The sequence below is a fragment of the Electrophorus electricus genome, chromosome 12 (genome assembly GCF_013358815.1).
Source record: "Electrophorus electricus isolate fEleEle1 chromosome 12, fEleEle1.pri, whole genome shotgun sequence".
NCBI classification, from domain to species: Eukaryota; Metazoa; Chordata; class Actinopteri; order Gymnotiformes; family Gymnotidae; genus Electrophorus; species Electrophorus electricus.
The window spans coordinates 7,331,751-7,354,712 of NC_049546.1; the positions used below are offsets into that span (position 1 = coordinate 7,331,751).

General features: G+C 40.1%; 3 protein-coding genes across 5 annotated transcripts in view; 1 reads left to right on the forward strand and 2 right to left on the reverse strand.

Moving 5' to 3' along the window:
• Positions 1 to 2,601: 2,601 nt before the first annotated feature.
• Positions 2,602 to 13,151, forward strand: scyl1 (SCY1-like, kinase-like 1). Of its 2 annotated transcripts, none has more exons than XM_027003631.2 (18): positions 2,602 to 2,875; positions 3,917 to 4,057; positions 4,582 to 4,704; positions 4,927 to 5,147; positions 5,383 to 5,473; positions 5,932 to 6,087; positions 6,412 to 6,570; positions 7,985 to 8,092; positions 8,209 to 8,322; positions 8,875 to 9,030; positions 9,317 to 9,505; positions 9,659 to 9,734; positions 9,848 to 10,018; positions 10,257 to 10,387; positions 10,525 to 10,605; positions 10,744 to 11,112; positions 11,248 to 11,326; positions 12,084 to 13,151. In XM_027003631.2, the coding sequence occupies exons 1-18, from the start codon at positions 2,768 to 2,770 to the stop codon at positions 12,206 to 12,208; spliced, it is 2,598 nt and encodes an 865-aa protein (XP_026859432.2). In that variant the 5' UTR covers positions 2,602 to 2,767; the 3' UTR covers positions 12,209 to 13,151. The 2 variants fall into 2 exon arrangements, with proteins under 2 accessions (XP_026859432.2, XP_026859431.2); XM_027003630.2 differs by having other exon boundaries at positions 2,605 to 2,875; positions 11,245 to 11,326.
• Positions 13,152 to 13,323: 172 nt separating this feature from the next.
• Positions 13,324 to 20,167, reverse strand: rarres3l (retinoic acid receptor responder 3-like). Its single transcript, XM_035532104.1, has 5 exons — positions 20,080 to 20,167; positions 19,594 to 19,649; positions 19,318 to 19,420; positions 16,301 to 16,569; positions 13,324 to 14,122 (listed from the first exon to the last, which is right to left on the reverse strand). Exons 2-5 carry the CDS (start codon positions 19,606 to 19,608, stop codon positions 14,003 to 14,005), a joined length of 507 nt encoding a protein of 168 aa, XP_035387997.1. The 5' UTR covers positions 19,609 to 19,649; positions 20,080 to 20,167; the 3' UTR covers positions 13,324 to 14,002.
• A 1,563-nt stretch (positions 20,168 to 21,730) lies between these two features.
• LOC113585290 (phospholipase A and acyltransferase 3-like) overlaps positions 21,731 to 22,962 on the reverse strand; it is a 9,488-nt gene continuing 8,256 nt past the window's right edge. Inside the window, exons 5-6 of one of the 2 annotated variants that reach the window (XM_035531914.1) lie at positions 22,584 to 22,691; positions 21,731 to 22,110 (exon numbers count right to left, since the gene is read on the reverse strand). In XM_035531914.1, the coding sequence (XP_035387807.1) occupies positions 21,946 to 22,110; positions 22,584 to 22,691 (273 nt within the window). In that variant the 3' untranslated portion in view covers positions 21,731 to 21,945. Of the gene's footprint in view, positions 22,116 to 22,583; positions 22,692 to 22,962 lie in introns of both variants that reach the window. The other variant, XM_035531915.1, reaches the window with a different exon arrangement.

The following is a 22,962-nucleotide window of genomic DNA, read 5'->3' on the forward strand; positions in this document are numbered from 1 at the left end:
TCATCTGAATCTGACTCTGGTTCTGCTGCTATTCTGCTATTTGACCTACCTGCAGCACCGTTTTGTCCTGGTTTAAATCATATTTAACTGATGGCTGTTGATTTGTAAGCATTGGGAGTCATAAATCTGACATTGCTCTTGTTAGTATTCCCCAAGGATTTGTTCTTGGGGCCCCTTGGCTTTTTATCATTTATGTCCTGCCCCTTGGTGAGATCATTCGTCATGACACATTTCATTGTTATGCTGACAACACTCAAATTCATGTGAATATTAAACCTACAGATGCATTCCCACCTCTTACTCTGGCCTTCAGGAACTAAAGTTCCTGGTGCTGTGAAACTTGATTAGCACCTTCTGTTATTGAATTTGTGCTTATAAGTACTAAAGCTGTCATCTCTTCATTTTCCAGTTCTATACTGGTCTGACATTTGGTCGCTCAACTGCTGCATGTAACCTCTGTCTTCATGACCCTTGTCTAGAACCATAGGTTAAATTAAATCTCTTAAGTCTGCATATTTTGGCCTTCGTAATAATGCCTGTATTTGCTTGATCCTGGTCAATGCATTCATTACCTTTTAGGTTAGATTATTGTAATTCACTATTCTATGGTTTATGGTCAAATTTCTCCTCCCCCTCCATCGTATACAAAATATCCATAGTTAAATGTGTCCTATATATATAAAAAACACATTTCATGGAAAATGTCTATTTTCCTTAACCCTGTCTCTGGTCCCACTGTCTGCCTCATATGTGTCTGATTGATCTTCCTTCAAGGCCCTGGGGTGTGTTTCTCCAAATGAGTGACACCAAGAGTCAGATATGCTGACATGCGCGTGCGCACACACACTATATGCAGTGATACTGGAGAATATATAGATGGTAAAGCACTGCAGATGAATAAGCAGAAATATCTAAAGAACATAGCTGCAATATGTTTGAACATGATGTTCAGACAGATATGCTGTGTTTGAGACAGTAATGCCAGACCATTTGACATAGCCTTGCACCTATCTAAAAGTAAACGGCACACGACAGCATGACATAAAAGAGAGAGAACTATTTACAAAAAGTCTCGTAGGGATTTTCTAAAAGCAGGTTATAAGTGAATTGTCATGCAACTGATGGGAAAATGTTCACACTGGTAACCTGAGGCTACACACCTTTTTAAACATTTGTGTATGAAGGTTCGATGTATTTTAATTAGTAAACAAATTGATGATAAATGTGGTTGGATGATATCCTGGACATGTTAAAGAAACTATAATGATTGCAGCAATTGCTAGAAAGAAAAATAAAATGTATTCAAAGACTCAGCCTGAGGGAGTCTTACACAAGCGTCTGTAAGGAAGAGGCCAACTCTTCCCCCCCAGCAGGACAGAAAAACTGTATTAGTTGTTTTGCCTGCAACACCTGCCTTCACAGCTGCAGTGTCAAGAACCTTAATGGGCAAGGTCGAGGTCAGAGAGAAGTGGAAGCACCTGTGATGACTTATGTCACAACTGTTCAAGAGGTTGATTAACTATAAATTTTCCATTACACAATTCATCAGGATCATCTGCGATGACATTTAAATGTGATCTGAGAAGTAGTATGAATTAAAATAGCTTCAGAAGAATGTCATGCATGTTATTGTACCAACTGGAGTCAGAGTTTAAAATGATCTGTTTTACATTCTATACATATACAACAGTGAACATTGACCCTGTTCCTAGACATTTTCACTGCAGAATCAGTCCCCTGCCTGTATATAACACCAGCCAAAAAAGGATTTGAGAAGGTATTGATTAGAAGCTTCAGGATTATTAGAGAAGGGTGAAAGCTAAATGCAGGACATCTGATATGCAGCAATAGAAAACTATGCCTTTTAAAAAATGTTTTGCAAAAGTTGGTGAAAATCAGTTTTATATCTTGGTCACAATTGTGACCAGTGGAAAATTACAGAATCAAAGTTGCATCAGTTGATCAATTAGACCCAGTTACAAGTTTAAATTATACACTAACACATATCAAACAAGAAATAGGAAATATATCCATTTGTATTATGTAATAGCAACTGAGTATCCAGACATTTTTGCTATATCATGTATTTTGTTTCATGTGATTGCATAAACAGTAATCCATGCAAATGTAATCAGGTAAACATGTAATCCATGCAAATTTGATATTTGCAGTGAGGCACTGAATTAAATCACTGGTCATAGCTGTGGCAGTTAACATTTTTATATTTGTAAGTGTGACATAAATAACAGTATAATGATATAAAAAATATAAATCAAAAGTAGACTTTTTTTTACAAGTTTGCATAAACCAAATAGGGCAGCCTGTATTTTAGTTGTTTCCATTTATCGAGATGGCAGACCAATGCTTGAAAGAAATAGCTTTGGTAATGTGACCAGTTACTTCATCTGCATAAAAATGCTTATATGAAATCAACGCAAACTGCATATTAATTTTTTTTTTTTTTTAAAGACCAACAGCTCTTTTAGAGTTTCACAAAATCATAGTAATGTTAGTCACTATTGTTACACAATGTGATTGGTTGCACGTTTATATATATTTGAAAATGATTTCCCCCTTCTGTTATTTATAAGTCCCATAGAAGGGTCGTTTAATGTATCTATCACATTATATTGTATACGCGACTGATGCTAAACAGTTTTTTTGGGAACTGTCGCCCTCTAGCGATGAATGACCAACTGTGTGTTCTGGCAATTAGCCGCTTACTAGTGCCGTTCTCGATGTTTCATGTAGACTGAACAAGAGAAGGATGTGGTCCTTTTTTGCACGGGATCCCGTTAAAGATTTCAACTATGAAATTATACCAGAAAATCAAGATAAGTCCGGCATATGGACTCTTCATCGAGGAAAACGCAAGGTAAGAACCTGACACGCTACTACAAAAGGACGCCGCTTCTGGAATAGCAGGCCGCGCTTTGCATCCTCGGTCCATATTTTGGGGAGAGCTGGCTAGCATTTGCATTTCCAGCATCACCTAGAAATGAAGTGGGGCTGAACGTTATAAGCAATTTAGCAGCCGACACTTGGTATCTAAAGTGGCTTCTTATATACTTGCCGAAATTTTCGCGTATGGCAAACCCGTTTCGTACCGTATGGTTTTGACACAAAACCACCGTAATGCGATTTCTATCCGAGCCACGTCGCTAACGCAGCGAGTCGACGCCACGTCAGTCAGTCTGCGCTGGAAGTCAACTAACGTTTATAACCGACTGACTAACGCTAGCTGCCTAGCTCGGTAGCATTAGCACGTATTGAAGCTCATGATTAAAAATAGAATCATGCTAAAAAAAGAAAGGGGGAAAAAAATCTGTTGTGAATATCGCCGTGTGATGTGTCAGTTGAGATTAGGTGGGGTGGGTTTTTTGTTGTTGTTTTTTGCTGTCTTGTCTATCAGATGGCAATTGTAGCTAGGTTAGGTAACTAGCTGTACAGCAGCCTGTCAGCGTTTAAACTTGAATTATTGTATTGTGGTGAAACGTCTGTTGGCTAAATCCAAAGATATATTTTCCCTCTCTAAATAAGTCTAACGATTAGTTTTAGTTTAATTTGACTTCTTTTGTTAAATAAACTCATAAGGCTGTATTGCACCTGCAAAATCACCACTATAAAAACATGTTTACTTATGTAGCTTACTGTCTTACTTGAAATAAAGAGGGAAAAAAACACACCTTGTGTTTACTTAACCATTTAGTGCTACCTGTTAGAAATCAACTAAGGGTCATTTAATCAGTAACTTAATTAATAGGGTAATTTCTGAATGCCTGTCTTGTCAAGAAAGCACACTTTGCTCCACAACAAAATCATAGCTTCTAGCATTGTGACCACAAATAACTTATTGAAGTTGTTCGCTGTTTGTCCGTATTACTGAGTTTTAGCTTTGAATCTATTTACTTTGTAGACGACTGCAGAGCCGGTGTCAGTGTTTTTATACGAAGTGTCCCAAGGAACAGAGGAGCAGACACAACTCGCCAAAGCAGCTTTCAAACGCATGAAGACACTGAGGCACCCTAACATCCTGTCCTTCGTAGATGGATTAGAGGTGAAGACTGATGCAGAGTGATAAAAGTGCAATAGTGTTGATTCCTACTACACTTTGGAAAGGTCATGTGGTATATGCAATACAGTTGACTACTTCCAAAAAAAAGGGACAAAAATGCCACAGTTTCTGTACTTTTTCCCCCTGTTGAATTTGACTTTTTTTCTCCCTATGTCCAGATTGATTTAATTAAAGGAGCAATAAGTAATGCTTCTGAATTCAGGCATGGCAGTCCTATATTAATGCTTTTTGCTTATCATGTGATTGATGGCATGGCTGTTCGCATTTGAAGCACAGGAAGCACAAGGAAAGCCTACATCTACAGATAACTAGCCCCAGCTCACAGGCCACCAGGAATCTTTCTTTTTTTACTTGTCATATGATCTTTCACACCCCTAACAGTTCTGTTTTTAATTTTTTGCTTTTAAACATTACATCTAGTCTTTTCTATGAGATTAAATAAATAGGAAGTGACAATAAATAGCCATTCTGAAGTTTCCTTTTTCTTCCCCTTTGTCTGATGGCAGACTGAGAAAAGCTTGTACTTGGTCACAGAGCCAGTGACCCCACTGGCTACACACTTGAAAGCCCAGGCAGAGCGAGGTGGATCGGGTGATCTGGAGGTTTCCTGGGGCCTTCATCAGATTGTGGTGAGTAGTGGAGAATGCTGAGAGTAAGAGCACTATGATTTGTGACCTTATTTATTTTACCATACACATTTATACATGTGGATATACTTACTGGTCTCTTGGCACACTTGTGCACTTCTGCATGTCATTATTCACAGACTTAAATGTGCAAACAAATTGCACCTCTTTGTCTCTAACTGTGCCCGGTAGTCACTTGTGTATTCTTCTGGTCCTTCCACTCAGAAAGCACTGAGTTTTTTGGTGAATGACTGTCATCTGCTTCATAATAATGTTGGAATGTGGGCGATATTTGTGGACCGAGCTGGTGAGTGGAAACTGGGAGGGCTGGATCATGTGACCTCAGACCAGGGAGAGCCCTCCTCTTTACCACCTGCCAAAGTGGTGAATCCAGACCTGGAAAAGTATGACCCCCCAGAAATGAACAACAGTGGAGGAGAGAAATGGTAAGTGAAGTGCCAAGAGAGGGAAAGGAAACAGTTGGTAAATTGTTGCTGATTGTTCCCACTTAAAATTTATTTCATTATATAATTCTTCCTGTTAGGACCTGCTGTTTCCTCTTTTCTAGTTCTAGTCAGCGTTCTACTTGCTGTGGACGTCCAGACAAAACTACTCTTGCTAAAGTGACTCGATGAAAATTATATGCAAGTTCCCTGTAATGTGTGTCTGATGTCTACTCAGGTCAGGAGATGTGTGGAGGCTGGGCTGTCTAATTTGGGAAGTGTTTAATGGACCTTTGCCTCGTGCCTCATCTCTACGATCTCTTGGCAAGGTGATGCAGCTCACTGAAGAGTACAGCAGATTTGAATCAAAACAGATGTTACCTTTATTAATGATGCATTTAGTGGCGAAGTCACTGAGTGGGCCTGTTACTACAGAGACAAAGGTTACTGGGCCTGTTGTACAGCTTTCACACTGCATCCAAGGGAACTTCTTGTACAACAGATGTAGATAGAGTCCAGCAAATTTGTATCAGATTTATTCATATAAAATATTCAAAGAATGTGAACATGATCTCCCTCAGGATGTTTACGGAAAGGAGGTCCTCCACAGTGTGATCATGTGTAACCAACATTATAAAAAATAGTTTGCATTGCATTTAACTACTTCAGATATCCAAGTTCACAGTCAGTTGCAGAAAGGACATTTGTATGTTCCATAAAGGGGAAACAACACATTTGCGTTGTGTCTCTAGGTGTTGTTCATGCGCACGCTCCCTCTGCCCCGTAGATCCCCAAACAGTTGGTGCCACACTACTGTGAGCTGGTGGGGGCGAACCCAAAGGCTCGGCCCAACCCAGCCCGATTCCTGCAGAACTGCCGCTCTTCTGGAGGCTTCATGAGCAACAGCTTTGTGGAGAGTAACCTCTTCCTGGAGCAGATCCAGGTAGAGCCTCACCACCTGTGTACCTGTTGCATGCTCCATGAATCGACATGCTATGAAGCCTGCTAGCCCTACGTACCTGACGTTGTTGTTTTGATTCTCAGCCTCTAACTGATCTTACATTTAAACAGTCGTTTTAAGAACTGATCAGTTTACTTTGGTAATAAGGCACTTTATTGGTCAGTGTTTCTTTTATTTTCAGTGATGAATTTGATGATGATTGTATATTTAGTTAATACATTCTTAATGTTTTACTATAAAGTCTTCATCAGCTCGTTCCCTGGATTTACCCTTCAGAGAATTTATAAAACATGTTTGTTTGTTCAGATTAAGGAACCATCAGAGAAACAGCAGTTTTTCCAGGACCTGAGTGATAATCTGGACTCCTTCCCTGAAGATTTCTGTAAACACAAAGTACTGCCTCAACTCCTCACAGCCTTCGAGTTTGGCAATGCTGGTGCTGTTGTCCTCACACCACTCTTTAAGGTAACACGTTTAAATTTCCTTGTAGGTGTAGAGTCTTGATTATTTTCCAAGAACTCATAATAAAAATAATAATTAAAAAAAAGATGACGAGTAAACTAATAAAGTAACAAATAAAGTATTATAGAAGACGAATAAAGGGCTAATACCAGAGACTTGGTTATAAGCATTTTTCTGTCCTAACTTGGACCGAACAAAACAATTTGACCCATATTCAATTTGCACATCATTTATATTAGCATTGACTGATGTAGGTGCTATCTAATTCTTGCAAAGAAAAACATTAGGTTAATTTATATGAAGATCAGCTATTTCACAGACATATATAATTGCATATGCTGAATCAACATAGGTGGTGCTAATAGACCTGTACAGGAGCCGATATTACTCCCATCATCCTCAGCTGTTTTTATGTTTCGAGTAGTTCCCTTCTAAGGTCAAGATAGCATGTTTTCTTCTCGCTGCCAGGTACTCTGCCCAGCGAGCGAGAAAATGATAAAATCACATTCTTTTGGCTCCCAGTCAAGGTCTCTCTCTCTAGTTTCACTGAAAGAGAAGAGAATTTTCTACTAAAGCAAAAAAGAAAGTAATTCTCAGACGTTCCTAATAATTGTGAATATCATTGCTACTCCTAGTCGTGCTCTCTGCGAATGAATCTACCTCATAAGACCGATGTTGCTCTTATGTAAATGTCATAAATGAGTATACACGTAATGTAAATGGACTTGTTTTACTCCTTCTTCACTTAAGCACTTCTATATCTTATCTCCTTTTTGCCTAATTTACATTAGTATATGTGAAATTTGTCTCGCTACTGTGGCACTGTACTGGATCAGTAACATTCTGTCTATCAATCTATTAATAAAGAGATTGCTATTCAGAAAAATAAAGAAATTAATGCGCCATCAAAGGTGCTACATGAATGTACTGAGATGGTTTGTAATTCCTAAACAGAGCCTCTAGTCTGATTTTAATCTTAATAATTTACTTTATTTTAATAAAGTTGATACTTTTTTTTTTTTATTAATAAACAATGATTTCTCATTGTTACAATTTCATTCTTTATTTTTATCTGTTTAATCTGATGTCTACAGTTAACAGTGAAACTGCTGAACATCAGAAGAAGGAACAATTCGTATATAAATACCACAACATCAATATGTGTGCATAGGTTTTTAAATTGGATATATCTTAAAACAGGAAGTCATCATTGTTAAGGATGGAAGGGTCAAATACGTTTCCATATATATTCAGTTATTTGTTTGCTCTTCCTTTGCCATGCTGGCCCAGAGTGGGGGAACTGTTTAGCAACAAGTGGAGAGCGCATGAAGACAATTTAAGCGGAATTGAAGCACCCACAAATCAAGATCCAGCCAGATCTGACTTTCTCTCTCTTTGCGGTGGTGATGTCCTTTAGGTGGGAAAGTATTTATCTGCAGAAGAGTACCAGCAGAAGATCATCCCTGTCATAGTGAAGATGTTCTCTTCTACTGACCGTGCAATGAGAATACGGCTTCTGCAGCAGGTCACCCTTCTCGTCCCCTCTGCTCGTCTAGGCCACGTTAGACATGTGTCGGTGTATTTCGGTGTCATTATCATACTAATTTCTCTCTTCTCTCCGTTGTCTCTCTTTACACCCAGATGGAGCAGTTTATTCAGTATTTGAATGAGGCAGCAGTCAATTCACAAATCTTTCCCCATGTAGTTCATGGTTTTACAGACACAAACCCAGCCATCAGAGAGCAGACTGTAAAGGTACTTGTTTTTTAGTTATCAGACGTGTGTGCGCTGTCCATGGACTGAGTTCCCTCAGAGCCTAAGTTTAACTTGTTTACTGTTGGAGATGCATGTGGTACTTGTGTTGGTGATGTTTGCCTAAAAGTCATATTTGTGCTGCAATGGTTTAGAGAAGTATGGCCAGGCTGTTTGAATAAAGAAATAGGACAACAGTTGTACAGTCAGATTGGTTAGTAAATGCATGGTAGATAATGTATAAATGGTAAGATTCCCGGGCCTGACATTCTTCCATAATTCTGTATTATAGCACGCATTCAAGTTCAATATTTTCTTGTGAAAAATAACTTTTCTCCAAGAATGCTTTACTATAGTTTGTCACTATATTGTTTTTCTTCTGTATCTTAAGCATGAGAGCAGCATTCCTTAGTGTTACTTAGAAGAAGCGCAGTGTAGTGCTCCTTGCTACAACAAACTAAATGCTCTTGTGTTGCTCTAGAATTTGGCTTAGAGGTCTGTATGAACTGTTAGATCTGATCAGAAATGAACATCATATTCATATTTCCCCTGTAGTCTATGCTTCTGTTGGCTCCCAAGCTGAACGAGAGCAACCTGAACCAGGAGCTGATGCGCCACTTTGCAAGATTGCAGTCGAGGGACGACCAAGGTCCCATCCGCTGCAACACCACTGTTTGCCTTGGCAAGATTGCCCCATATCTTAATGCGGGGGTAGGCATGCCATTCAGACACTGCCTTTTGCGGCATTCCACTCTCTAGGTTCACATAATAAAGTGTGTAATAATGTAACGTATTAATGAAGTTATAGCTTTATAATAATGGATTTTAACCAATATTTTGTGGTTTACACCACAAATATTTATTCAATACTGATTTTGCTCAACACAACTTCTAATGCAGCAGTTAGCTTTTTAATCACCAGAAGTACTAAAATGGTCTGAATGCCCCTTTGAAGTAACTTGGAGTTTTGTATCCCTGCATTTGCACACTGGAACAGATGCGTCAACGGGTGTTGACCTCAGCATTCTCGCGCGCCACAAAAGACCCATTTCCAGCATCGCGGGCGGCTGGTGTGCTGGGCTTTGCTGCCACGCACCATTACTACAGCATGAGTGAGTGTGCCTCACGCATTCTGCCCACCCTCTGCCCACTCACCATGGACCCTGACAAGAACGTCCGCGACCAGGTGACCAAGTGCTCACAGAGCTCATGTCTTGCCTTACAATGCTGTAGTCTATTATTTAAGTTCCACAAGTCCACTTGCAAGGACTTTGGTGTTGATTTCATATGCATTATATTGATTTTATAAGGCCTGATGTCCCCTCCCACTTACCTGTAGGCATTTAAAGCCATTAAGTGCTTCCTGAATAAGCTGGAGACTGTTTCTGATGACCCATCTAAACTAGCTGAAATGGGTATGGCCTGCTCCATGATGTGTGAATCTATAATATCATAACATCTATCTCTAAATACCAAGATATATTAAACTGTTTTTAAAACCCTTTGCATTTCATTACCTTCTTGCCAGAGAAGGATGTTACTTCCTCCGCCCAAGCCAGTGGTTCAGCAGCAACGTGGGCAGGCTGGGCCGTCACGGGGGTCTCCTCTCTCACCTCCAAACTTATCCGCAATGCCCCTGCAGACACTGAAGGGGCCAGGACCGAAAACACCCCCAGTGCTCAAGCTCCTGCAGCTACAGGTGCCACAAATGCAGCATGTAAAGGTGGAATGTAAATGTTTAAAGCCCAGTAACCACTGTGCAACTGGGCTGATTTTAATGTAGACAGCTCCATATTATCTTTAGTATCATATGAAAAAGATACTATATTTGACCCTGTTGTTTATTCTGTTTATTTTTCTGTCAATGGTTTAAGTTTCTTTCATTTTAAATGTTTAATACCTTATTTTGATTGGTTGGTTTTGTCCATCACGCCCAGATATTAAAGCAAATTCATCCAGTGCTCCCTCATCAGCTGTCACTAACCAATCAGAGACCTCAAATGTTACCGAGCAGACAGAGGAAGCAGTTGGAGATCGGTGGGACGATGAGGATTGGGGTAGTCTTGAGGTGACTGATTAAATAATGTCTCTCGCATGCAAATTGGTTGTAGTGAAGGTTTTTTTAATTTTTTTTACAGATTGTTGCATACTTGTAAAATTTTGACCAAATATCAACTATTTACTGCTCCTGGTTGTGTGTGCTAGGACCCTGAGAAAGTACAGACAGACCCAGATGACTGGAACTCAGACTGGTCCACTATGTCTTCAACCAAGAAGAAGAGCAGTGTATGTACATTGTATATGTGTTGATACATATTGTGGCGTTGGAGCTTACTGAGGGAAAAACTGTAACACTGATGGTCTCGTCCATCTGTTGATTTTAAATGATTGACAACCCCTTCAAACATCTATGTTTTTCTGTAGGTGGGCCGGACCTCCTCTGTGCCCATGAAAAAGCAGAGTTCTGATTGGAGCAGCTCTGGCTGGGATGCCGATGACAGCTGGTCCAATGAGAAGGATGCAGATGGTCAGGGTCAGAGTTCCCCCGCAGATGAGGGATGGGGCAATGACTGGGATGATGATGGGGGTTTAGCAGAGAGCTTCATTCCAACACCACGCAACGCTACGGCCTCTTCTTCGGCCTTTGGCTCCAAGAGTGCCAGTGCAGGCTCTGGACAGGAGAGCATTCGTCTGGCCAGTGATTATAACTGGGACAGCGAAGGTGGGAAGGGGACATCATCAGACCTATTTTCAAATGTGTCTCAGAGAGCAAGCCCTTCAACTGCTTCTATGGTAAGGAGGAAGAAGTTAAGAGGATAAAGATGTGAGGGAGATTTTTCAAGAAAATAGATGGAGGAACTGAGAAAAGAATATACCCTCTGTTTGTGACTTTGTACGGCAATTATTTTGTTTGTGTATTCCTAGAAGGCTGATGATGGTTGGGGAACAAGTGCTGCAGGTGATTGGGGAGCAGAGGAGAACTGGGAATCACTGGATAGTGAGCAGGGTTGGTGTTTTATTTAGGAATTCCTCTCTTTCGCTGAGGGCATTTCCACATTACGCAGTCAGCAACTTCTGCACTTGCCTTTCACATCACGGGGGACTCCAATCCAAAGTTTTGATGCCCTACGGTAACCTGACACTGTTCTCACCCTGGTAGCCCAGGGGGCAGTGGTAGCTCAGTGGTTAAACTACTTGGCTTGTAATCGGAAGGTTGCTGGTTCAAGCCAAGTTGCCACTGTTGGGCCCCTGAGCAAGGCCCTTAACCCTCAATTGCTGAAGTTGTACTCAGTCATAATTGTAAGTCGCTTTGGATAAAAGCATCAGCTAAATGCTGTAAATGTAAGTGCACTGGTTGGATATCTGAAGATTAGATTTATGGACACAGTAATGTAGTACAGTTCCTTCCAATCTTGACTTTGGTGTTTTCTAGCTATCTTGTGTTTGGAGTAATTTTGGCATCACCATAAAGGTATCATTGTCTATTAAGGTGTTTATGGTCTAATAAACATTCAGATAAGCCATTATATTAATAGATTTAAGATGTCTAAGAGATTAAAAAAGTATTGCAGAACACCCAGAGCAACCTAAATATTGTGGAAACATTTTATCTAGTATTTCTAATACATTATTCTTGCCTACCCTCAGAACATAAACTCATGCTAATCAGAACATGATTTTTTATTTTTTATTTTTTGTGCCACTTCTTTCTTTTCTTTCATTCTGAAGAAATTTAATAACTATTGCCCCATATTCCATTTTAGGTCTCAGTAAAGCCGAATTAGCCAAAAAGAAGCGTGACGAGCGGAGAAAAGAGCTGGAGGCAAAACGGGCAGAGCGAAAGGCAGCCAAAGGCCCTCTTAAACTGGGTGCTCGCAAGCTGGACTGAGAGAGGAAGCTTCTCAAACTCAAATGAGGCAAGACTGAGGGCCAGGACGGACTGGCAGCAGAGACGGGCAGAAAGATGCTGATGAATGCATGATCTTAACCTCACGAGTCGACGATTCCACTGCACAAGACATTTCGGAATTTGGCTGCACTGTGCCCTGGGTCTCAGGAGGTTAAGGAAACATTCTGTAATGCCTGGTGGGTGGAGTCAAAGGTACCAGTGCTTTTCTTTCATTGGCCATTGGATGGGGTGGATTTAAAGAATTACATCATAATATTGTTTGCCCTGCTATCTAGAGTATTGGACAACACACCCTTAAGTAATGGTATTTATTTCAGCAGGCTGTTAAGATTATCATCATGGTCCCTTTTATATGGATTACAGTATCGGTTTATTACATGTGCATGGACACATTTGTTGGAAAATGGCACTGGGAATTAAACACTTTTTATATGAAAAAGATGTGTGTAATTCAACCTAGATGGTCCAGTATGTGTGTATATTGAATATACACTCAATACTGTGTAGTTTGGCCCTAAGAATTCATTACAATGGACACCCAAAACTCGGATCTGCTTCTTAAGTGTTAAGAGGTCAGAATCCTGACACTTGTTCATTATCACAGGTGGACCTACATAATTCCAGTGCATGCACAAACATTAAAAAACCTAAACAAAAAACAGATGGGAAAATAGTTAAGTTCTACATGTATAGCTTATGACAATGTGAGGGGTTTTCTTTGTGCCTTCTTTTCCTGTCTGTAGGAATGCTGGGCTGATATACTATGAATTAAGATGTTAAATGACCCCCCCCCCCCCCCTGTTTTTATATAATTGTATTTTATTAGATGCCTTTGGTCTGAATGTCAAGTTTATGATCTGGTGCAATATCTTTAGAATAATGTATTACATTACACACATGAGAATAAAACCTTAAAACCTAATTTCAGGATGTTTGTCTCCTCAGATGTACTGTACCCAGTGTTTGTGTCTTGCTCAACTATAGTGCAATATGCCATGGCAGCTGCCAGGCTTTGGGAAAGCATTTGCAGAGGTCACTTATCAGCTAAATTAGTCACACAACTAACATTTGCAAAAGTACTCTGAATACAGAAGTGTCATTGCCTACTTTGTAAAAATTATCATTGAATCTTTATTTGATTTAATTTTACATTATCAAAGCACATTTAAACATGTAAATGAGTAGTAACAGAAGTTCCAGGAACAAACTGTCACCAGGAACCAGTTTTTATACTCAAATCTTTTTATATAGCAATTAAGTAATTGTTATATAAAAAAGTTAAAACTTTAACGGAGATATTGGCACATCAAAAATATATAACCACAGGTCATGTTGATGATGAATAAAGGTTAGATCTTAAGTGTTATTTTCAGACCTACGCTAGCGAAGGGTTCACAGACCATAACTTTTGAACCAGAGTACTCATCACATCTTGTGTCCTTGAACTGCTGTAATGAACCCCACTGTAAAACTTTTCAAAAAGATTTGTTTCTCAAAAATATACTTGTTAAAACTAAATCAGTTGTGACTTCACAATGTAAAATTATTATTAATTAATTACTTTGTTTCAATGCCATCAGAAAAGCTGTATAAAAAACTTCTATATTTTAGGTTGTTATAAATTAGGTGGGGTTTTTTTTATATGCTTTGTTTAAAACCAAGTTTGCATAAGGCCCTTTCAGTGGACAGATGTTAAATGTATAGAGAATTCAGATCCATCCCAAAAGCCTGCTGGTGATTGTGCCTACAGCTCTGTCCCATCTCGCTACTTGTTCAGCGCTTGCTCTTCTCCTTGTTACCCGAACTGAAGATGGCTGCTGCTGCAGCAACAACTCCCAGGCCGATCAAGGTAGCAACACCCACGCCTACTCCCACCTCCACGATGTTCCGCACCTGAAAATACCACGGAGATAAAGTGAAAGTGTCCAGTGTGTAAAATACTTCATTATAAATGTTTCTTAATTAAACAACTTTCATCTTTTGCTATGAACCATTTGTGTTAGCCATTCTCCAACTATTGATTAAAGTTGCAGATTTTCTTGCAGATTTCTCCTTTGTAACATATACAAAGGATTTGGCCCTTTCGCTCACAGGGAGCTGCCCAGGTGCTTGCGCTCTCTTGTGATCTCAAAGCTAGACTACTGCAACTTGCGACTTGCTGGTCTTCCTCTAAGAGCCATCGAACCTCTACAACTTGTCCAGAATGCAGCAGCACGACTGGTCTTCAATCTTCTGAAGTTCACACGTGTTACTCCACTGCTGCGCTTCCTTCATTGGCTCCCTGTAGCTGCACGCATCAGATTTAAAACCTTGATGCTTGCCTACAAAGCCAAAAATGGACCAGCCCCTTCATACATGAGGTCAATGGTCAAAGCCCAATCTGTACCTCAAGTACTTCGAACTTCAATTACGGATGGGCTTGAAATACCATGCTTCAGGTCTCATGGAAGACAAGTATTGAGACTATTTTCTGTCCTGGCTCCAAGATGGTGGAATGAACTCCCAATTGCTGTCCCTTGCAGTCTCCAAATGCAGACTGGAGACCCAGCTATTCCTGGAATATTTAGATGACCCTGCTCCTATATTGACTGACTAAATTAGTACTTATTGTAGGGTATTGTTTATTACACTGATGTTGTTTAACAAACTCTAGCACTTATTGTTTATTACACTTATCATTGTTTAAGATAGACCTTATGCATTTTGTACTTTTGTATTTCTACAGTATTCTAGATCATTCGTATATTGGACTCTAACCTGCTGTACTGGCTAGGATGTATTCTATGAGTAATTGTTAAAGCACTTTTGTAGGTCGCTCTGGATAAGCACGTCTGCTAAATGCCATAAATGTAAATGAAATGTAAATCAGAGAGGCATGTGAAGTAGAGGACAATCTTGCATTTTCAGTCCACTGGTGCAAGCAAGAAAGCCTAGATACAGACTACAAAAACCGCATAAAGCCTACACTAGCCAAATACATAGAACTGTAAATATGCCAGGAAAAATTATTATTATTATACCAAATATCCAAGCAATCACACAGTAAAGATTGTCACTACTCTAAAAGCAACAAGGGTGTAGAAACATTTAATAATGATCATTATAAACAAACGTAATGTTGGATAAATAGTCATTATTAAAGTTTTGTATCCCTTGTATCCCAAATTGCCTATTTGTATTTACTGGGGGATTTTGATGTTTGTTGCAAATATGAAGTCCAGCAACATGGAAAGAACAAAGTCTGCTTTTACTGCAGTCTTACACTAGAGCTGGCATATCCATTTACAGCTTGAACTGATGCTTTTGTCCAAAGCATTTTATAATTATGACTGAGCAGACATTGAGCAATTGAGCTAAGGGCCTTGCTCAGGAGCCCAACAATGGCAACTTGGTAGTGGACTTGAACCAGCTATCTTCTGATTAGAAGTCAAGTACCTTATCCACTGAGCTACTATTGGCCTATTCAGAACCAGACAGCTAAACTAAACAAGGCAAAATAAAGTTCATTGCAAAGCAAAGTGAAATAACAGGAGCATAGCTCGAGGAAGCCATCGACCATTTATGGCATTTATCAGACGCTCTCATCCAGAGCGACTAAGAAAAGTGCTTTGTCATTTACTCATAGAATGCATCCTAGCCAGTACAGTAGTTTAGAGTTCAGATACCATTGAACTAAAATACTGTTGAAATACAAGGATCAATGCTGATTCCTAGAAGTGCAAATCGCAAAGAAATTCTACACCTATAAAATGCACCTATAACATATATATGAATAATAAATTGGCCAGTGAGTGAAAGCACACAGTAGGGGTTTATAATAATGTGTGGTGTGTGCATATGATAGGTCATTTAGCTAAATATACAAGTTAACATTATCCAGATTAACTACAGTATGTTTAAATACAATAAGTAACAGCTGCCAATGCAGTTTGCAAGCATTACTTATAGCATAATTATGAATGCATCCAGTCTCTACGTTCACTTGATTTTAGGCGACCTATTTATAAACTGTTGAATTAAAACTCACCAAATTGTAACACATCAATCTTATGTTCATGCAGAATCTCCTACCTGTCTAGACTCTGCTTTCCCATATCTCATCTCAGTGACAAAATGTTCACAGTTTCCACTAAAAACACAGTAGGGAAGCTCCTGCCCCAGAAGGCTGTGCGCGTCCTGCAAGATGAGCTTGACAGGACGTGGCTTGTATTTGTCATCCAGCAGATTGTTTATTGTGTATCGGTCAGTGCCCACCACATCCTGGAGCGGCTCCTTCTTCACCACGGCCATGTCGCACAGTACTGACATCATACTGTAGGCACCAGCTTGGGCATGCTCAGCTATAATGGAGACACATTTAGGAATAGGTTATATATTATAAATGCTTATATATATATATATATATATATATATATATATATATATATATATATATATATATATACACACATACACACACACACATATATAATAATTCGGCAAGCTCAGGTCCTGGGAGCTTCAGGGTCCTGTGTAGTATCTTAGCTGTTCCCAGGACTGCACTCTTCTGGATAGAGATCTCAGATGTTGTTCCTGAGATCTGTTGGAGCCATTCTCTCATTTTGAGGTTCACAGCCCCTAGTGCTCTGATTACCACTGGAACCCCTGTTGCCATCACCTTCCACATCTTTTCGAGCTCTTCTCTCAGCCCTGGGTATTTCTTTACTTTTTCATGTTTCTTGTCCCTGATGTTGCTATCACTTGAGATTGCTACATCTATCACTACAGCCCTCTTCTGCCGTTTATCCACCAGTATTATGTCCGATAGGTTAGCCATTACCATTTTGTCTGAGTTCCACAGGCTCTAAGCTTGGTCATTCTCTACCACCTTCTGGGATGTATCCCACTTTGACCTTGGAACTTCCAGCCTGTACTCGGCATAGATGTTTCTGTATACTATGCCAAACCATATGTTATGATATTCCATATATGCTCTGTCTGCTAGCATCTTGCATCCAATTGTTTTGTGCTGAATTCTCTCATCTTTGCACAGCCTGCATCTTGGGTCCTGCCTGGTGTGTAAGATGCCAGCCTCTATTGATCTTTTATTCAGAGCTTGTTCCTGTGCTGCCATGTTTAGTGACTCCATGCTACCTTTCAGTCCAGCCTTTTCCAGCCATTGGAAAAAAAGGTTTCTCCATATCAGCCACTTCCAATATTTGCTGGTGGTATATACCATGCAGGGGCTTATCCTCCCATGATGGTTCCGCCTCCTCCTCATTTCCATACCCCTACTTGGGTTTCTGCTGTCTGAAGTACTCACTAAGCACATCATCCAGCTGTAGTCCTGAATCTTGATTGTTTCATCCTGGGTAGAGACTCGGCGCACTGGATTTGGGATGAAACCCTCTGTGCATTGTGAGCAGTTACTTTATCTTGATGTCAGGGGCTTCTATATCCTCCTTAGACCAGCTTATTATGCCAGTGGGGTATCTGATGTCTGGTAGAACATAGGTATTGATAGCCCGGATCTTGTTCTTCCTGACTTCCCAGGACTTGACCCACTTTTTGTAGGTATTTGGCTGTACCTGCCTTCCTTGCAGCCTCTTCATGATTTCCATTTGCTTGTGAGAGTCCAACGTATTTGTAGCTGCCCTAAACATCTGTTATGTTACCTTCTGGTAGTACAATCCTTCCTTCTCCTTGAAACCACACCGATCACACCAGTCCAAATGACATTCTGATGTCATTGCTGTATATCCTGGTGCCAATGCCTTTCTGAGCCCCACTCCTGTATTGAGCCATTTGCCTAATCAACTTAGCTGCAGTGCCCGATAGGAGTTTCTATGTTGTGAAGAGGTAGGTTACTGGCTGGTAGCTGAATGGAACTGCCCTTTTCTTGGGGCCCTTCAGGATCAGCACATGTCCACCATTCAGGGTGGGTTCCATCAACTAGCAGCTGCTTCATTTGTGCTGCCAGGTGTTCATGGAGTGCAGTTAGCTTGTTTAGCCAGTAGGTGTGGACCATGTCGGGGCCTGAAGCTGTCCAGCTCTTTATACTCAAGACCCTTTCTTGGACATCTGCTAGTGAACAGGATGTTGCTGTGGTCTGCTCTCAGGTTCACCAACCACTGGGCATTGTTGTTGTGTGATGTCTCCTTCTCTTATATGCATTTCCAGTATTTCTCAGTTCCCAGCATTGGTGGGTCTGTTCTTATGCTGTTACCCTGCCTTTGAGTTGGATGGCTCATGGGAAAATGTTCTGTTTATTCTCCAGGCTTCTACTTCTCTTGTGTACCTCTACCGGCGGTAAGTCAGAGCTGCTAATCTTTTCTTGGCAATCTCCAGTGCTTCAGGTATGGAAAGCTTGTTGTACTTCTCAGGTCGCTTCATCAAACATTTCTGCATTTCTGACAGCTGGCTGAGTTCTCTCCATGTGGCCTTTATCTTGGCTTCCAAGTTCCATCCCCATGGAGGATACTACTGCCTGATGATTTTCATGTTGTAGCTAAGCATCTCAAGTATCATTGTTGCTGTGGCATATACCGTACAGTTAGTCTTAGAGATGGTCACAGTAGTGATTGTCTGTACTGCTGCATTCACAACTTCGCTTGATCTCGGTCTATGGATTGTTAGTCTTTCCATTTTAGCCATGATCTTCAATCTCAGGTCAGCAGCTCTGGTGTTTAGACTCACCCTGGGTCTCGGTTCCAAATTCCAAGGTGTGGAGATGCTTTTATTATAAAAAAATTTTTTATATACATATATATAGTCACGGAACGCTTCCCCCCGTATGGAGTTAAGTGTTAGCGTTTGTCTGTCTACTTAAACCCCCGTCTACTTATATATATCTCACGTTGCCCTGCGACACTCGGGGGAACGTGAGATATATATATATATATATATATATATATATATATATATATATATATATATATATATATATATATATATATATATATGCCCTACGACACTCGGGGGAACATGATATATATATATATATACACATACATATATATATATATATATATATATATATATATATATATATATATATATATATATATATAATCTCAAGCATAAACATTGATTAAAAGTAATGGACTCACATGGTGGTACAAGGTGAATGATGTAGCCTTGTCCAACATAAATGACCCAGTGTTGGTATGTACCACGGAAGATTTCGATCAAGTCACCTGGCTTTGGTTTCACCTCAAATTGGGACACAAATATTACTAAAAATAATGTTAATTACATTGGTGTAGATAAACCTTACTCCCTAGTTAGAAAAAACCTGCTGTAGGCAATAAGTTGTATGTACTATATTTTGCATTATATTTGTACAGAACAAGATACAAGCTTAAAATGCTCATAAAGATATTTACCTGACTAGTTGTCATTGTGGTGTCGTTCACGGTGTAGTTGAGCTGAACGCTGGACCCTTTTAGGAACAGATGACATCTACATATATAACTCGTACAGCAGGCAGGGTGTCGTGGCAATGAGAATATTAAGTGATGCACTGACTACGTATACTTTTATCTTTTGATCTTTTTAGTTATTATACATTTAGTAATGACGTGATAAACAAAAATGTTACACGAGAACACTTGATTTTATTTACTTCGAAGCAAACAGTTATTAGGTTGCTTTTGGTAACTAAACTGTAATATTATTTGAACAAACTACTTAAAAATCAAAACACTTTCACTGCCCCGTCAGGAGTCCTTCCCTTTCGCGTTACTGTGAGCTAATACTCTTCATGCAAGGTGACAGACACTAACAAGTGATGTAACTATACATTATAATGATAATTTTACGATCAAATGATTGGACTGAAAATCACATTAGATAGAGTATTAAGCGTTTACCCTAATATCGGAATCTGTCCGGCCTCACAGCAACTGCCTGTGTTTAGACTGCAAAATCAAGTTAACAGTCAGCTGACTCGAAGAAAACGAGACCGCAGTTACATCCTGGCATCTATGGGGGACCTCTTAAAGTGGAAGCTAACTGGGAATATTCTAGTAATTTCAGCAACCATGAGTCTTGCTATAAGTCATTTTGCCGACAAAGTAAAGCAAAACATATTGCGGACAGCGTCAGAACATGTAATATAGGCCTGGTGAAAATGCACAATATGTGCACTTAAAAAGATATTTCCACCTAGCCTATACACAAAACAGCGCGGCGCACTAATCTACAGTCGATTAGTCTTTAGTTGAAAAACGCTGTGGCCATTTCTTGAACAGTCTATGGATGTTTAAAAACATTCTTTGAGCAATCAGGATTCTTTAAAATGGTTTTAATTGTTTCGTTGTCAAATGAGTTACAGCCTGTGCTTGAAACTGAAAAAAAGTGCCGCTACACCCCTTATTCCCATGTTGGCGCGTGTATCGACCGGTATCAGCAATTCATTAAATAAGATATTACATTCTTAATTTCTACAGTAAGAAAATAGATATTAGAAGATATGATACTCACAAAATACATTTATTTACTGAAAGTGACAACTATTAGCCCAACTATTATCTCTGACCAATAATCGGGCTACTCATCTGTACTTATTTCATAGCGGTTGGCTGCGGTAGCGGTAGCTTCGGGTGTTTTTACTAATGCTGTGTGGAGTGGCGCTAACGTTAGTTTGTTGCTTAGGACCTGCATTGGAATTGTTCTGCTTAAAGCTCTGTGGTGTCTTCTGACTCGCTCTCTTAGTGCCCTTTTGGGGAATCAACGTTACTTGTATTGTACTAAACTTGTAGAGAGAACGGTAACAGGTCAGGGCCACGTAGTTTTCCTGGGTTAATGCACTTTTATAAGGTCATTGTGCATCGCCCAGAACCTGTTATGGCGAGGGCTGATAAGTACACTATATTGTCAAAAGTACTCGCTCGTCTGCCTTTGCATACATATTAATTTGAGTGACACCCCAATCTTAATCCATAGGGTTTAATATGATGTTGGCCCACCCTTTGCAGCTATAACAGCTTCAACTGTTCTGGGAAGGCTTTCCATAAAGTTTAGGAGTTCGTTTATGGGCATTTTTGACCATTCTTCCAGAAGCGCATTTGTGAGGTCAGTCACTGATGTTGATCAAGAAGGCCTGGCTTACAGTCTCTGTTCTAATTCTTCCCAAAGGTGTTCTATTGGATTGAGGTAAGGATTCTGTGCAGGCCAGTCAAGTTCTTCCACACCAAACTTGTCTTTATGCACCTTGCTTTGTGCACTGGTGTGCAGTCATGTTGGAACAAGAAGGAGCCACAAAGTTGGGAGCATGAAATTGTCCAAAGCCTCTTGGTATGCTGAAGCATTAACAGTTCCCTTCACTGGAACTAAGGGGCCAAGCCCAACTCCTGAAAAACAGCCCCACACCATAATCCCCCAAACTTTACCAACTTTACACTTGGCACAATGCAGTCAGAGAAGTAGTTTTCCTGGCAACCACCAACCCCAACTTGTATCAGCTAAACTAGTCAAACAATATTTGCAAAAGTACTCTGAATACAGACGTGTCATTGCCTATTTTGTAAGCATCATCACTGAATCTTTATTTGATTTAATTTTACATTATCAAAGCGCACTTAAACATGTAAATGAGGACATCTTGCGTTGTTATAGATTACAGGGTTTTTTTTATGCTTAGTTTAAAACCAAGTTTGCATAAGGCCCTTTCAGTGGACAGATGTTAAATGTGTGGAGACTTCAGATCCATCCCAAAAGCCTGCTGGTCATTGTGCCTACAGCTCTGTCCCATCTCGCTGCTTGTTCAAGCGCTTGCTCTTCTTCTTCTTGCTCCTTATCCAACTGAAGATGGCGGTGGCTGCTGCTGCTGCTGCTGCAGGGGGACCGCCAAACCAGGCAGCAAGAGCCATGCCTACTGTGGTCAAGGTGGTTGTGGTGGTCTGCACTTGAAAATTGCACGGAGATAAAGTGAAAGTATCCACTGTGTAAAACACTTTATTATAAATGTTCCTTGATTATTGAAACAACTTTAGTTTTTTGTTATGAACCATTTACTAGCCATTCTCCAACTATTGATTACACAGTCATGGCACATCTATGCCGAGATTAATTATTTTTCTTCTAAACCCTCTGACATGCAGGTCTCCAGATGCATCTCAGTATGCTTGACTGACATTGCGTTATGGATCACCACTTGAAGCTCAAACCCAGTAAAACTGAGCTTCTATACAGCCCCGGTGCTCCCAACCCTTACCATGACCTCACAGTTACCTTCAAGAACTCCCTGGTATCACCATCTGAAGCTACTCGTAGCCTGGAAATAGCTTTAGACAACCAGTTGTCGTTCTCAACTCATGTTTCAAATCTAACCCGGTCCTGCAGATTTCTCCTTCGCTGCATGTTCAGCGCTTACCCTTCTTTTCCAACTGAAGATGGTGGTGGCTACTGCTGCAGGTAGAGCGCCCACGCCAAAGGAGGTAGCAACCCCCATGCCTACTCCCACATCCACGGCGTTCTGCACCTGAAAATTGCACGGAGATAAAGTGAAAGTATCCACTGTGTAAAATACTTTATTATAAATGTTTCTTAATTAAAACAAATTTCATTTTTTGCTATGAACCATTTGCTAGCCATTCTCCAACTATTGATTACGCAGTCATGACACAGTTGATCAGAGATTAATTATTTCTTTCTTTTCCACCGTCTGACATGCAGGTCTCCAGACGCATCTCAGTATGCTGGGCTGACATTGCGTCATGGATGACAGCCCACCACCTGAAGCTGAAACCCAG

Excerpts from the sequence above, each read along its gene's own strand:
- scyl1 (XM_027003630.2), top strand. The coding sequence starts at position 2,768 with ATGTGGTCCTTTTTTGCACGGGATCCCGTTAAAGATTTCAACTATGAA. Across the intron at positions 2,876-3,916 it reads TTCATCGAGGAAAACGCAAG|ACGACTGCAGAGCCGGTGTC; the intron begins GTAAGAACCTGA and ends TTTACTTTGTAG. Across the intron at positions 10,019-10,256 it reads TCAAGCTCCTGCAGCTACAG|ATATTAAAGCAAATTCATCC; the intron begins GTGCCACAAATG and ends CATCACGCCCAG.
- rarres3l (XM_035532104.1), bottom strand. Across the intron at positions 16,570-19,317 it reads CATTCACCTTGTACCACCAT|CTGAGCATGCCCAAGCTGGT; the intron begins GTGAGTCCATTA and ends TCTCCATTATAG. Across the intron at positions 14,123-16,300 it reads GGAAAGCAGAGTCTAGACAG|GTGCGGAACATCGTGGAGGT; the intron begins GTAGGAGATTCT and ends TGGTATTTTCAG.